The 14,648-nt window shown below is 40.3% G+C and overlaps 1 protein-coding gene and 1 pseudogene across 4 annotated transcripts in view; both read left to right on the top strand.

Moving 5' to 3' along the window:
- Aplp2 (amyloid beta precursor like protein 2) overlaps positions 1-8,765 on the top strand; it is a 73,335-nt gene extending 64,570 nt beyond the window's left edge. For 2 of the 4 annotated variants that reach the window (XM_076846169.1, XM_076846167.1), the window contains 5 exons: positions 1,270-1,305; positions 4,396-4,481; positions 5,332-5,406; positions 5,733-5,888; positions 7,319-8,765. In XM_076846169.1, the coding sequence (XP_076702284.1) occupies positions 1,270-1,305; positions 4,396-4,481; positions 5,332-5,406; positions 5,733-5,888; positions 7,319-7,420 (455 nt within the window). In that variant the 3' untranslated portion in view covers positions 7,421-8,765. The remainder of the gene's footprint in view (positions 1-1,269; positions 1,306-4,395; positions 4,482-5,331; positions 5,407-5,732; positions 5,889-7,318) is intronic. The other 2 variants (XM_076846170.1, XM_076846168.1) reach the window with 1 other exon arrangement.
- Positions 8,766-11,010: 2,245 nt separating this feature from the next.
- Positions 11,011-13,714, top strand: LOC143386610 (holocytochrome c-type synthase pseudogene; annotated as a pseudogene).
- The last annotated feature ends 934 nt before the right edge of the window (positions 13,715-14,648 follow it).

Below are 14,648 nucleotides of genomic sequence, written 5' to 3'. Positions count from 1 at the left end.
TCCACACACACCCCCCCCCCCCAAAAAAAAAAAAAAAAAAAAAAACCTCCTTTTGGATTGCTTCAAGTCCACTGCTCTTCATGCTGATGTGATACCCCTCACATGTGGGAGTCATTTGGCAAGTGAGATATCACCTTTATATTTTACTGTGTTTTTTTGTTGGTCTTGGGAGATAGATAGGGGAGGGGTTGAGGAGGTGCCTGAACTGACTCAGGGTCACATCTCCAGTGTGGTAGGGTAAGAAGCTATGTCATCTGGCTCCTAGTCAGGCATGCTTTCCTTTATTCCCTTGCTGGTTTTCAGTGTCTAAAAGTATCTCTAAAAGCCTTGAGTCTGCACCAGAAATAAACAAGCTACAGAGACCAGTGCACTGAGACCAGTATAATATAATCAGATTCTGATTACTGTTGTTGCTAATGGTGATGGTAATGATAAAAATGGCCCACAGCTATGGAACTGTGATTACATGCCAACTTTAGTTAAGCATTTGGCTTGGATGCTTTCATTCAATCCTCAGAGTAATCCTCTAAGGTAGGTACTGTGATTATCCCCCTTTGAGGATTCCAAGGTTTAAAAAGTTAAGTACTTGTCCCTGGGGTCATGTAGCTTATAGGTGGAGAGTCAGGATTTGAATCCCAGCTGACAATGCCCTGTAGTCACTGGGGTACAGTCACATGACTGTATAGTGCTGGAACAGAGGTCTGGGGAAGGTGTCAAATTGAATGCCTTCTACACAAACATTGAACTACACAAACTCAATAGTTAGCCCTTTAATAACAAAACAGGAACTGTGAAAATAGTGGGTAAAGATATGTTACCCCATTTTTAATACTTATCTTACAATCGCAAACCTGTGGGGCTATTGGGTGGTCATATATGAACAACTTTTTTATGCTTGTTTGGGGTTGGGGCATCTTGGACATTAGTTCAGCTGGGACCTTGTCTCCTTACAAGCAAACCACAATCAATACTAACTTCAATTTTTGCTGTTTTCAAAGAATAATTTTATGTACTAAACTAATTTCAGAAATTCCCTCAAAAGGCACAAGTCAGATTACTACTTGTTGTCTCTTCAAGGATACCTTTTAATGATTTGCTGTGGATCTTACTGCTGTTCGTTTATGGGATATTTTGGAATGGTTTTTAAGGAAAAAATGCCTATTGTTGACATTGTAGAAAAATTCTAAGACAGAAATTTTGAAAGAAGCCATTTTCTTTCTTAATCTCCTTTTGTGCTGTTTTGTTTTTTATTGTTTTCCTTTCTGCTAGACACTCAGCCGGAGTTGTACCATCCAATGAAAAAAGGTTGGTTTGTCAAAGATGTTCCCTTTAAGACCTTCATTCCTTTTCATTTCTCCAGCGTGTTGGAAGTTTCATTTTCTGTTTCATGCCATCATCTGATCTTTTCCACCTCATTTCTTCAGCCATGGCTGTGAGAGGAGCCAGAGTAGCTCTACTTCCATGTGAGCTGGGCCAGCTTTCCTACACTGAAAATCTAGTGTCAGTGGTATTGGTTACTGAATGGCCATCTTAAAGCTTTCCTTCTAAAGTAACCAAAACAGATGTTTTCCTGAATCATTTTAATCTGGGTAGGTTTTTAAAAATAGCTTCTGTTTAAACAGGTTGGTTGTTGAGTTCTAATATATGTAAGAATTTGCATAATTTACAGTCAGGTGGAGAGGTTTTTGATTTTTGTTTTTCCCTCATTTCTTTTCTTTTTTTGCTATTCCCACCTATATCTTTTTCCCTTCTATTTTACTGTCTCTGCCCTGTGTTCTACTCATCTTATATCCCTGAATTGTAGCATTTCACAAATGTGAGAAGCTGATAGGTGCAACAAGTGGAGACAGGTGAACAAACTCTTGCTGTAGTAATCTATAGTTTTGAAGACAGTTCAGGAAAGCAATGTGCTGAATGCCTTGACCCCCCAGTCTTGTTTGATGGTTCAGACCTCCCTGTAGGGCAGATTTTGAGCTCTATTTTCTAGATTAGGCAATTTGAAGAAGTCTCTGAGATTGCCATGACTTGCAAGTCATGAATGTAAAAAATAGAAGACCTGAGGTCTGTACCCAGTCTCTTGGCTCAGAGCCTATGTGGTTTCTGTTGCCTAGGTTCCCATTCTCAGTTGTTGAATTCCCTGGGTAGTTGGGCAGTCCACTCTTTGAAGTCACTGAGAATACTTCATGTTTTTTATGAGCCCACTCTTTTGGCTTTGCCAGTCTGATTATGGATGGACCAAACAGTGTTCCCTGGCTGAGAATTTGGTATTCTGATTTATACCACAATTCATTCTTAGAACATAAAAGTGATTTGAATCTTCTGAAAATGCTTTACTATGTTCGACTGGAGTATGTCTCTTTTTGGAGATCACTGGTAACATTCCTCTCAACAACACATCTTTTATAGATAAAGCACATGTTTATAGATAAAGATGAATTTTCTAGACACTAAACTGGCTTTTGCCTTTGTACTTAAACTGTTATGAGTTGCAACAATTTAACCATTAACTTTTGGTCCCTTGAAGTCACTTGTTTATGCACTTTATAAAACCAAAGTGGTTTTGGTTAGTATTTACAAAATGTGGGTCTTACCAGCAAGAAAATATTATAACAGGGAGCTGAGCATGTGGCTCAGTGGTAATGCGCTCACCTAGCATGTGTGAGGCCCTGAGTTCAAACCCCAGCACCCTGTCGCCCCCAAAAAATGTATTAAAACATGTGGATTGGTAGTAGGTCTTTGTGTGAGTTGGTTCAGAACCACATTTTTTGAATTGGATTCTGCCTTTGCAAGATTCTGAGGAGAGGGAACAAGATAGATGAGCTCAGAATTAGATTTGCTGGGCTGGGTCCTTGCTCAGGTAACTCCCTTCTTTCTCATATAGTCGAGGCACAGTATTATAGCTTTCAGGTGAAAGGTTTAGGAAAAAAATAATCATTTGTAGCTGCTATGTTATATAATAAGTTAATGAATTCACTAACCTTCAAGTTCAGCAGATTAGGTAGTGTTAATTTCTGCTATTGTTCTGTGTTAAGAATGATTCTAGTTGTGAGCTAGAAAGCTTTGTTTTATTGCTGGGAGCTGTGATTCACATCTGTAATCCCAGCTACTTGGGAGGCTGAAGGAGGATCACAATTTTAAGGCCAACTTTGGCAACTTAAGAGCCTCTCAAAATTAAAAAAAAAAAAAAAGTGGGAGGAGGGGAACTGGGATTGTAACTTAGTGGTAAAATGTTCCCAGGTTCCAAACAAACTAAAAATAAGACAAACAAACAAAAACCCTTAGCTTTCTGGCTAGACTTGCCTGCCTTTAACAAGCCCAGAAATAGCAGCATGGTGCATAAACTCACATTGGAATTTTATTCATTTGCAGAGAATTACCAATGAATGTCGAGTATGCTGTCAGGTTGATCTGTTTATAATAAGTCACAGATGTGTATAGAACTATAGGTATAATTAATAAGAAACTTTCGATAACTAGAAATCATGTGCTTTGGAGCTATACAAAGAGGTTTGCCCCTCTTTCAGCCTCCCTGTGTCAGTCATGCTATGTATTTGGATGCTATCATTTCAAGTGCCATTGATTCAGCAGTGTCTGACCTTGGAAAGAGAAGAGTTACTATTCTTGTTCCTTGTGGAGAAAGGCATTTTCCCACCCTGGTGTTAGAATTCTCCCTGTTGATGGAATACTTTGTTCCTGTTCATTCTGTATATATCATTCAGGATGTGATCATCTAGGATCTAGAAGGAATACAACCAGTGGGAGAGACAAAAGGACACTGATAATTACAAAGTGTGTGGTTTTAAATGTTATAACCTGGGCATATCCGCCAAGAGGAGCTGAAGCTTGAAGGACAAATAGTAGAGCTTGAGGTGTCTGGAAGGGTATTTGAGACAGAAAGAACTACCTGTGGAGTAAACTATCATGCACAAGGCAAACATGCAGATCATTGCTATGTGATTGTCCTCCTTTGTACATGTGGAAAATCCTGGGTGCTGAAGAATCAAGTCGTTGGGATAGCAGGTGCTCAGCAGTGTCACATATGAGGGTGCTGCATGTTTTTCTTGCTAGAATGCCTTCAGACTCAACTTTTATCTATTTTAAAATAAACATTCTCCCTGAAGGCTGTATATTTCCTTTTTTTTTCCAAGTGGAGGACAAGTAAGCTCTCTGTCCTCCTCCATTATACCCATCGGTCCTTGGAAAATACCTCTTGTCATTCATCCTTGTAGAGCACAGCACATCCTCAAACATGGGAACGCAGGGCATATTGCAGCGGAGGTGGGGGAGGCACTTGGTGAGGGGGCTTCCTGGCCCTCAGGCAGAAATTTGCTGTTTCTGTGATATTGGCCCACAGTGGGCCTCCTAGAAACTCAGCTGTGATCTCTCCCCACACAGGGTCTGGAGTAGGAGAGCAGGACGGGGGACTGATTGGTGCAGAAGAGAAAGTGATAAACAGTAAGAATAAAGTGGATGAAAATATGGTGAGCCCATTCTTTCTTCTGCCCAGAATATTTCCTTTTGAGATTCATTAGAATCAGTGGCCTGATGTTAGCACTTCTTATCCAGTAGGAGATGGGAGCTCCAGTTGTCCTCCTAAATTAGCTGTGTCACTTAGCATCTGCAGATGAGAAGGACTAATGAAGTCTTTGTAGTATTTTATCTCTTAATGCAGTAGGAAAATAATATTTGCACCTAAACATATCAATAATACTAGAAGCCATTTTCAAGTGATTTACAATTTAATAACTTAAAGTTGGGCTTAGTTTTTATACTGCAGAGTTTATACCCCTTTATATTCTTCTGGTGTTTTCTGTCATTTATGTTTCTGGATTATTTTTAACTAAGTTTGATAATTAAACATGGCTTCTTAGTAGTCTTTCCTGAGACATGTATTCACAATAGTTCCCTAAAGAAAAATGCAAGTGGTCAGGCACGGTGGAGCATGCCTGTAATCCCAGTGGCTCCAGAGGCTAAGGCAGGAAGATTGGAGGTTCAAAGCCAGCCTCAGCAACTTAGTAAGAACTCTGTTTCAAAATAAAAAGGGCAAGGAATGTGGCCCAGTGGTTAAAGCACCCCTGATTCAATAGGTAAACGCCACCACCACCACCCTCAAAAAAATGCAAGTGAAATCCCTTATTAAACCAGCTCCCACACAGTAATTTTTGTATCCTCATTTGCATTAAGGGGTTGTGACAGAACTGACTGGTTAGTATGTGTTAAATATATGTCTGCTTTCTATACCAAATGGAGTACAAAAGAAGCAATAATATTTAAAGTAAATTTCCACTCCTACCCACTTGGTAGTTGCTGACGTTTTCATTACTTTTCCAGGTCATTGATGAGACTCTGGATGTTAAGGAAATGATTTTCAATGCCGAGAGAGTTGGAGGCCTTGAGGAAGAACCGGTATGTGGTGGTTAATTCCAGAACCCAATGCTAGATTCATGTCAGTGTTGGCTGTTTTCAGTCTGCTCAGTTCACATAGGGGAGACTTGTGTTTTAAGCAAATAAGGGCTCTCATACTTTTGGGTAAGAAAACTAAAATGAAAATCTCTAGAGATTGGAAAAGAGGGCATTCTTCCCATTTGGATAGTTAACAGTGAAGTTGGATTTTGTTCTGCTCCCTTAGGTTTTAGAAACCCAACTTTAAAGGCTCGTGACCGTCCTTGAATTACCTGTCTCATGGTTTGCAGATGGTCACTGGACTTTGTTCCCCATCTTCTTTATTTTAGGAATCTGTAGGACCTCTGCGGGAGGACTTCAGTCTGAGCAGCAGTGCTCTTATTGGCTTGCTGGTCATTGCAGTGGCCATTGCCACAGTCATCGTCATCAGCCTAGTGATGCTGAGGAAGAGGCAATATGGCACCATTAGCCATGGGATTGTGGAGGTGAGGAGCTGTACTTTGTTCTGCCTTGGCCCAAGTTCATGAAGGTTTCCTCTCTGCTCTCCACCTTGGGGTGCCATGAGAGGGCTTGTTGGTAGAATTCAAACATCTTAAATTCTTGAGTAGTGAACACACTGCCGTCATCAGTTACATTACTCACTGGATTATTAGGACACATTTTGGAAGTTAGCCATAACTGAAATATGTTGATTTCAGCATTAATTTGTGCTCTGATTGTGAATGTTAGAAAATTACAAGAACATTTTGTGCTGTGGAGAATAAAAATAATTTTCTGAGTATTTCCTTTGTTCTTCCTTTTTTTTTAAAAAAAAAAAAAATCTAGGGATTGAACCCAGGGGTGCTTAATCATTGAGCTACATCCCAGCTTTTTTATTTTTTATTTTGAGACAGGGTCTCACTTAGTTGCTGAGGCTGGCTCTGAACTTGGGATCCTCATGCCTCAGCCTCCCAAATCACTGGGATTACAGGCTAGTACCACCATGCCCAGCCTTAGCTTTTCCTTTTTTGAGATGTGTTAGATATTTAATGATCAAGGACTGGGGGAAATAGGACTTTTTTTTTTTTTTTTTTTTTTTTTGCTGCTCCTGGGAATAGGACCCAGGGCCTAACACATGTTAGATGAATGCTTTACCATGAAACTACTCTCTCAGAACTGCTCCTCTTTTTTTAGTGGGGGAAAACCAAAAAAGAAACAGAAAATTGAGAGAGAGCCAAAGCAGGCCATTTCTGTTCTGTCTTCTGATTTGTAATTTGTTTGCCTCTCATTTTTTAATGGATGTGGGAAATGTCCAGCGTTTCTTGATTCTAGAATATAAATACAATAAGGACTATAATGTGTCCTAGAGTTTGTTTGTTTATTTATTTATTTATTTATTTTTGGAGGGGAGAGGTGGCACCAGAGATGCTGGATTGAGCTTAGGGCTTTGTACATGCTAGGCAAGCACCCTGCCACTGAGCTACACCCCTTGCCTGAAAATGAGTTCAAATGCAAGTTTCAATAGTATTATCTCCTGATGGAGCCTGGCCTGGCTGTGGAGTTTTAGAATTCAAAAGGACTAGAGACTATCTGGCTCTACTCCTTATTTTATAGCTGAGTGTGACGTGACTTGCCTTCACTGTCCCACATAGTTAAATAGCAGAACTGAGTTGCTTGGCATTATGGAAATTCAGTAGGGTATAAGAACTAAGTTTTTAGGACTCTAGTTACAGAAACTAGTATTACTCTTTGACCCCCTTTCTCTTCCCCCTGCATCCTTATCACCAGTTCTCCTCTGTCTCTTCAGTGGAAACAAGATGCTGAGTTGCTTTTGGTCCCCAGGGTATTACAAATAGCAGCAAATAACTCTGGTCTCCTGAGACCCTGCACAGGCCTCTTCAAATATATTACAATGACTTCTAACTTTTTCTTCTAGGTTGACCCAATGCTCACCCCAGAAGAGCGTCACCTGAACAAGATGCAGAACCATGGTTATGAAAACCCAACCTACAAATACCTAGAGCAGATGCAGATTTAAGTAGCAGGAAGCATGTGGCACCCTGGATGAAGGGGTGGTGCAGGTGGGCCAGAACCGGTCCCGCATTTTGGACCAATTGCTGACCCCCAGCTGCTGCCAGAAGGTCTCATTTTACATCATGACCTCCTGGATTGTTTAAGACTATAAAGTACTACTGTAGAATTGCAATTTCCATTCTTTTAAATGGGTGAAAAATGTTAATATAACAATATATGATATATAAACCTTAAGTAAAATGAAAAAAAAAAGATCTATTGCAGATATCTGATGGATGTAGTTTTCTTTTTTAAATTAATCGAAAATCCCACTTCTATTGTATGGTCTCACATGCTCTCTATATAAATGGAAATTGTTGATTTTCAATGATAGATATGCAGACTGTTTGTTCCAGTTACATTGTGTAAGTCAACTCTTTAGGCTCATTCACTGTTCTGATTTTTATTATTTAAAAAAGATAAAAAGGCAGTATTCCCTTTTTAAACTTTCAGAAAGTTGCTGAGAAACTTAGTGGAATAGGAAACTGCAGTTGACCATGAAGCACATCATGATGCCCTTGCTAAATGATTCTGAAGGGTCAGTAGTCTCTTGGAAGCCCAGTGTTTGCAGTCTGGGTGGGTGCCTTGGTGTCTTCATACTAGTTATGTCACCAAGGTGGGGTGTCAAGGCATTTTTGTTCCCCTGTCTTTCGGCAAGCCTAATGCATACAGATGGGGGTGTCCACTGCTGCTTTCCTTCTAAATCCAGTTCTTCCACAGCAACTAGCCTGTAGTTTGTGAAATTGTTTCGCTATTTTTTGTTCACTTACTGTAGCTTTTTATTCTTCACTTCCCCTTTAAAATTATGTGCAGATGTGCAGTCTCTTCTTCTTTGGATGTCTCCCTCTAAGGCACTGACCCTTGGCCTCCTTTTGTACTTTCACTTCTGCCTCCTCTCCTGTCATCCAGAGAAGACACTATAAGTAGATGAGGGAGGGTCCAGAAGAGAGCATGGGGAATATTTATGTGATAAGAGAATGTTCCGGGTTGTACACAAAACTGGATCTTTAGACACTGTGGAAAGCTTTGAAGATTTTTTGTTTCTTTCACATGAGTCTGTAATGCTTGTATAGTTCATGTTGATGCTCACAGCTTTTCTTTTTTCCCATTTTCAGTTGAAGGTTCTGGTAACCTGTGGTGTATTTTTTTCCCTGTTTTTTTGGTGATTTTTTTTGTTTTCCTTCCTCCCCTTTGACCTTATCCATGTCTCTTCCCACTATGCACAGATTAAACTTCACCTACAGACTCCTTAATATGATATGTGGAGAATGTACAGAGTTTAAACACATCAATAAATACTTTAACTTCCACTGAGACTCCTTGTTTTATTGACCGTGCAAAGTATTGATCTGTTATGATGGTATTACCCCTCCTACCTTCAGAGATGACGAATGTCTTCTTTCTGTGAAGGATTACTGGGCTGTTCCACAGAGAATGAAATAAGCCAACTCAAGCAAGTCTTGACTCTTGAGTATAAATTCCATTTTCATTCAAAAAATAAGAAGGAAAATCTGCCTAGAACATTGTCTGGCAAAGTTTGTTTGGCTACCAGTACTTTATTAATGACAGACTTTTTGTCTTAATGATACTAGAAAGAATGAATAGGGCTTATGGCACTAAATTTTCAAAGAAATGTTTGCATCCTTCATTTCTGAGTTTCTTCAATAACCTGCCACTAGGAGACCTAGTTGAAGGAGGTGTTATTACCACTAAGACTCATGCTCCTCCAGCCCCCCATACTGGGGATTTAACCCAGTTACATCCCCAGCTCTTTTTATTTTATTTTATTTTATTTTGAGTTGGGGGTCTCTCTAAGTTTCTTAGGGCCTCTTTAATGAAGTTATTGAGGTTGGCCTCAGACTTACAAACTTCCTGCCTTAGCCTCCCAAGTTACTGGAACTTCAGGCATGTACCACCATGCCTGTCTTCACTAAGCTTTTTTAATGCTGTGATACTCTGGAAAGTAAATTTCAGGGCTGATTCATCCCTACCCCATTTAATATAATTTGAATATCTGGAGCAGTTTTCAAGGTCATATTGCATACATCCGTATGTAAGTGTACATACAGACATATGTATGTATGAGGGATCTTTCCTAGAACACTGGAATAGAAAGAGCACTTTATGAGCCTCCTGCCAAAAAGCACCTTGGGTAGAGCCACTGAACACGTTGGTTCTCTCACTTCCCCATTGTCTCTCCCTTCTGCCTGGTCATTTAGGTGCTGCCAAGAAAGACATGGAGGAGAGGGGCCTTTTTATTTTTGAAGCCAATTTCTGCCAGTGTGCTTTAAAGAAGGTTGTCACTTAATAATCTCAGCCAGGAAATGGTTCTAGCATTCCTGATCTGATTCCAAATGCAGCCGACCAGCTTTTTTTTTTTTTTTTTTTTTTTTTAGCGTCTACCATCTGCTAGCTTTTTATGGGCAGTGTCTAGTTTAATCATCTTAACATTTGGAGTATAGTACTCCTGTGTCACAGCAAGCTGAGGTTTTCCAAACCCAGCTCTAATGGAGTTCCTCCTTCACTGTATGTCAGTCCTAGAAAATGGGTCTTCAAGTTTGCCCTAGAAGTGGGTTTCTGTCCACTGGAACTAGCCAACTGGTCAACTAAGGACTTTTATCCGTTACCAGCATGCCTATTGATCATGTACCTCAGAGAACTTCAGAGATGGTGAAATTGCAAAAGTTTCCACTTAGACATTATCCAAACAGGTCAGCACAGCTACAGCTGGGGATAGATCAGAATGTAGGAGGCCCCAAGTGGATTCTTGACTTTCACTGCTGAAAATAAATTCTAGAATGTATGAAAAGCAAGGTATGAGCAAAGATCTATTTATGGACAACCAAGATAAACACACCCCAAAGGCAGAATGCAGGGGGTACCCTTGCCTCTGAGAAAAGAGATGAGTGATGCATCCAGAACTGAGCTAACTACACAAATGATTTTCCTGGGAAGACATGCACAGGTTCTGAAGCAAGCTTCTTTGAAAATCAAATTCCATGGCAATCCTTTGATAATTGGGACTTAGAATATTTCTTTTTAGTTAAGCAGTCTAGCCATAGAACATTTGTCGACATGTAAGTCTTTGAATCTGGTAACATTTAAATCTATTATGGCTTTGCTCTATGTGGTTCACTAAAAACATGCTAGAGGTTTTTATTATTCATTTAAAGGGATAAACATGATTGGTCATGCTCATAGATCCAGGTCTCCATCTACTAAGAGTTTCTTTCTCCCCGGGAGACTACCTATCTCCAAGAGGACTTTCTTAAGCAGTCAAGAAAGGAAGATGGAATACAGCCAAAGAATACCTGGAATGAATGATAGAATTTGCAATTAAATAATATGTGGTCACCATGAACATATGGCCATTCTCCTGAAATGAAATGATTGACCTGCCGTGTAGGATTGTACAAAACAGCAAAAACGTGACCAAATAAAACAAACGCTTTCCCAATTCATAAATTGGAATGCTCTCATCTAGGACCTTTACAACACATTAAAAAAAGAAGAATGTAGGCATCTTGGCAGTAAAGCCCACCCGTCTCCTTCACCATGGCCATATTTGCTTTACACTCAACCGGGTATGGGTTCATTGAATCAAATTGTTATACACAGTTGAGGTAGATGTAGATGGTAGCCATATAGAGAATAAGTTTAAATTTTGTAAGGAAATAGAAGTCAGGAACTGCGAGTAGACCTCACCCTAGGCTGGCTCCACTCTGCTCCCCTGGTATCATAGCCCCCTCTTGTTCAGAGAGAAACTGACTCATCTGGTTTCTGCCTTGGTGACTCAGCTTTGACCTCAGGGGAATGTGGCCCTACCCACCTGCCCTTAGCCTCAGGTGCTGGCAATTGACTCAGGTGCAAAGTCCTCCTACCTGCCTACCTGCGCTCAGCAGCTAAGGTCTGAGCCAGCCCAGGTGTCTGGGAGATCTGATCTGATTTCATTTGCTGTGACAACTGATACACTTAAAAATAAGAGTATCATATAATAAAAAGGAGAGACAAATTAGGATATATGGTGAGTCCCTAAGAGTTGGAGAGGCCCAGGGGTCCACTCTCATAACACTGTCTTTAAGATTTCTCATGGGATATCATGGACATGGAGAAAAACAGAAGGAAGTAGAAGGGCTCCCTGTCACTGATGAAACGGGACCACAAGCTCACACGTTATTAGTGGCAGAGCCACTGTCAGCGTCAGGCTCTTTTTTTCTGCACCAAAGGACAAAGTGGTCCTTAAATGAATATACTATAGTGAATCTCATCATTACGTATAACCACCAGGCATTAATTTTAAAAAAAAATATGTAAATAGGTCAGCAGAGGGAAGGAAATGGGGAGGGAAGAGAAGGAGGGAAAGGGTAAGTACTAGGGACTTAATTAGAGCAAACTATACTCCATGCATTTATAATTATGTCAAATCCTGATGTTATGTATAACTATTATGAACCAATAAAAAAACAAATCAGCATCTTGCCTTGTTACCTATGAAGTAGGGGATGTCATGGCTATTCTGTCCCCTGTGGGTACTCACTTCAGCAGGCCTTAACACAGGCTTTGTTAGTGTACCCCTATTGTGGAACACCCTAGGTTTTCAGAGGATGGGCAGAAGAAATTTTTCCTAGAACCTTGGAATGGAGGGTCATGACTTATTGAGGCATCTGCCAAAGTGCTGTGGCCATGATAACCCAGGCCCAGTTGAACTAAAAATGTGGAAATCAGTCCCTCTTTCTGACTAGAGCAATGTGGCTTTCATCAATGACACGTTTTTAGTTATGTGCCACATGTTTCTATGTGGTGATTTCAAAGTTATGTACATGTACTATCTTAAATAGAAAGTTGGAAAGTCTAAAATAATTTTTCCAAAGTTTATTTAATAAAGGTGCAAAGCCTTTTGGATTTCAAAAAACCCTAGTTTTAGAGTGAGCAAAACAACGGCTTGCTTTTGCTCTCGTGCTGGTGGGTGTACTCGTGCACTCTAGTTGAGTCAGATTTCTTTGCTTCTACCTAATGTCCATTTTCTGTCCAAAATCATAACATTTTATTTATTTGTGCCTCTAGCCTCTTGACTGAGGCAATTTCTCAGACTTTCCTTGTTTTATCATCTTAACAATTTTGAGTAGTACTGTCAGATGTTTTACAGAATGTCCCACTGTTGGGATGTGTCTGATGTTTCTCATAAGACCCTGGAGTTGTGATTTTGCGGGGAGGAAGATCACAGAGTCAAAGGTCTTCATCATATTAGATTAAGAATACAGGGCTGGCGCTGTGCTCAGTGGTAGAGCAACCGCCTCGCACGTGTGTGGCACTGGGTTCGATCCTCAGCACCACGTAAAAATAAATACGTACAGATAACGTGTCCATCAACAACTAAAAAAAGAAAGAAAGAAAGAGAAAGAAAAAAGAAAGAAATGGTGAGAGAATAAAATGATGGAAAAACACTGTGGGATGTTGGTAAGTTGCTGACCTCCAGGCTTGGGTTAGAGGCAGGCCAGCCACCTGGAATAGCCCAAGGAGGAAGCAGGAGGAAATTTAAAGTTGTTTGGCATGAAGGGAAAATGAAAGTTTGTCTGATGAGTGCAGAACCCTCTGGTCCAACCTGTGAGAGCAAAACACTCTGTGCCTGCCCACCAAGATCATGCGTATGAGTACACGGAGTTTCCCATTACAGGCAGTGCTGCTAAGAATAAGGAGAACCTAGAGCCTGCAAATATGGTGCTACCACCTAACCAAACAGCCTCCAGATCAGCCTTTGCATTGTCAGCTGTCAGAGAGGAGTTGTGCATTCCATGAGCAGATTCAGAGAAAAAGTGTTTATCCTTCTGAATAGAGGTTCTGAAATGTGATGTTAAAGTGTGGAGGAGGAAGGATGAGGATATTAGAAAGATATGTGTAATATCATTATAATCACAATCAGAACAGTGAACAGGCTTGGAAGGAGATTTTGAAGTGGGAAACACTTTATGCTTCGAAATGTCCTTGTGATCCATCATTGATCCATCATTGAAGGGAAAGCAAAAGAGTGTTCACCAAGGGCAAGAATTCATTCTTGGATGAGGTCTGAGTTGCCTTTCGACAGGCATGATTGGATCACCAACCACTGTGGCACAGAAGTTAAATACATGATAGATTACTCTGATGGTGGCAAAGTCAGCAATGACTACCAGTTCATCATGCTGGACATCCGCCCACCTTAGATTCCCTTTCAGCAGTATGGGACAGAATGAAGGTTGCTTGATGGTGCTGGACATCATAACCACTGTTTTGTTTGTGATGCAAAGTATAGACTTTTTTTCTGAGAGATACCTTAAACTATTTTTCCCAAACTGAATTGCATTCATGATGTAACAGGGACTTCGAGTGGGTCATCTTGCTTCATCCTTCACTTAGCCAAGGACCCCTGCTCCATTCAGTTTGGAGCTGCATTTTTCCTTGCAGTTTTCTGATTGTTTTCTCCCCATTTGGGTTCAGCGGGAAGCAGTTCCTCAGTTTGTCCTTTAACTGCAATATTGCCTGTGTATTTCACCTAGAAAAGTCTGAACAACCTCTGGAAAAGAGTTTTTAGAAAGGGAGGAAAGCTGCTTTTACCTGCTGTTTTCTCAGGAATATTTGAGAGGTAAAACCTGGAAGTCAGCGTGATGCTCATGAGCTTTTACCTGGTCAAATATTTTAACTAAAATAGTTTATTATAAATAAACAACATCTTTTTAGAAAGAGACTATTATTTTTGAAGTCCCTATAATTTAGTAGTGACCCTGAAGGAAGTGCAAAGCCATACCCTTGTACTCAGGGTATGGCAAGACGTAGGTGCGTCTTGGCTCTCTAAATTCTCATTTAGATGCATTTTTTTCAGACTGGGCTTTGTTGAAGATTCAGCTCACCATAAGGTGTTGATGAATATGCTTTGAAACATAATTATTTTCCTGTTGTTCTGATATGTAATTCTGCTCCCCCAAAACAGGTCTCCGCATTGTCCCTGGCATTTCAAGTTATTCCAACTTTGAGTCCCATTCTTTCCTCCATTGGGAGCCTTCCTACCCTTGGCCTAATTCAAATTTAAAGCCTGGCTCAAGTCACAATGCCAGTGATCATATTTAGCTGAGTATTAATGTTCACAAGATTATTTTTCTCAGATGTATAGGTTTGCATCAATTCACTATCTCATTTTTTATGTTTTAAGGAAGCTCAAA

The sequence above is a fragment of the Callospermophilus lateralis genome, chromosome 2, assembly GCF_048772815.1.
Source record: "Callospermophilus lateralis isolate mCalLat2 chromosome 2, mCalLat2.hap1, whole genome shotgun sequence".
Classification (NCBI taxonomy): Eukaryota; Metazoa; Chordata; class Mammalia; order Rodentia; family Sciuridae; genus Callospermophilus; species Callospermophilus lateralis.
The sequence above is the reverse complement of the archived record's forward strand: the minus strand, read 5'-3'. Positions and strand labels throughout refer to the sequence as shown.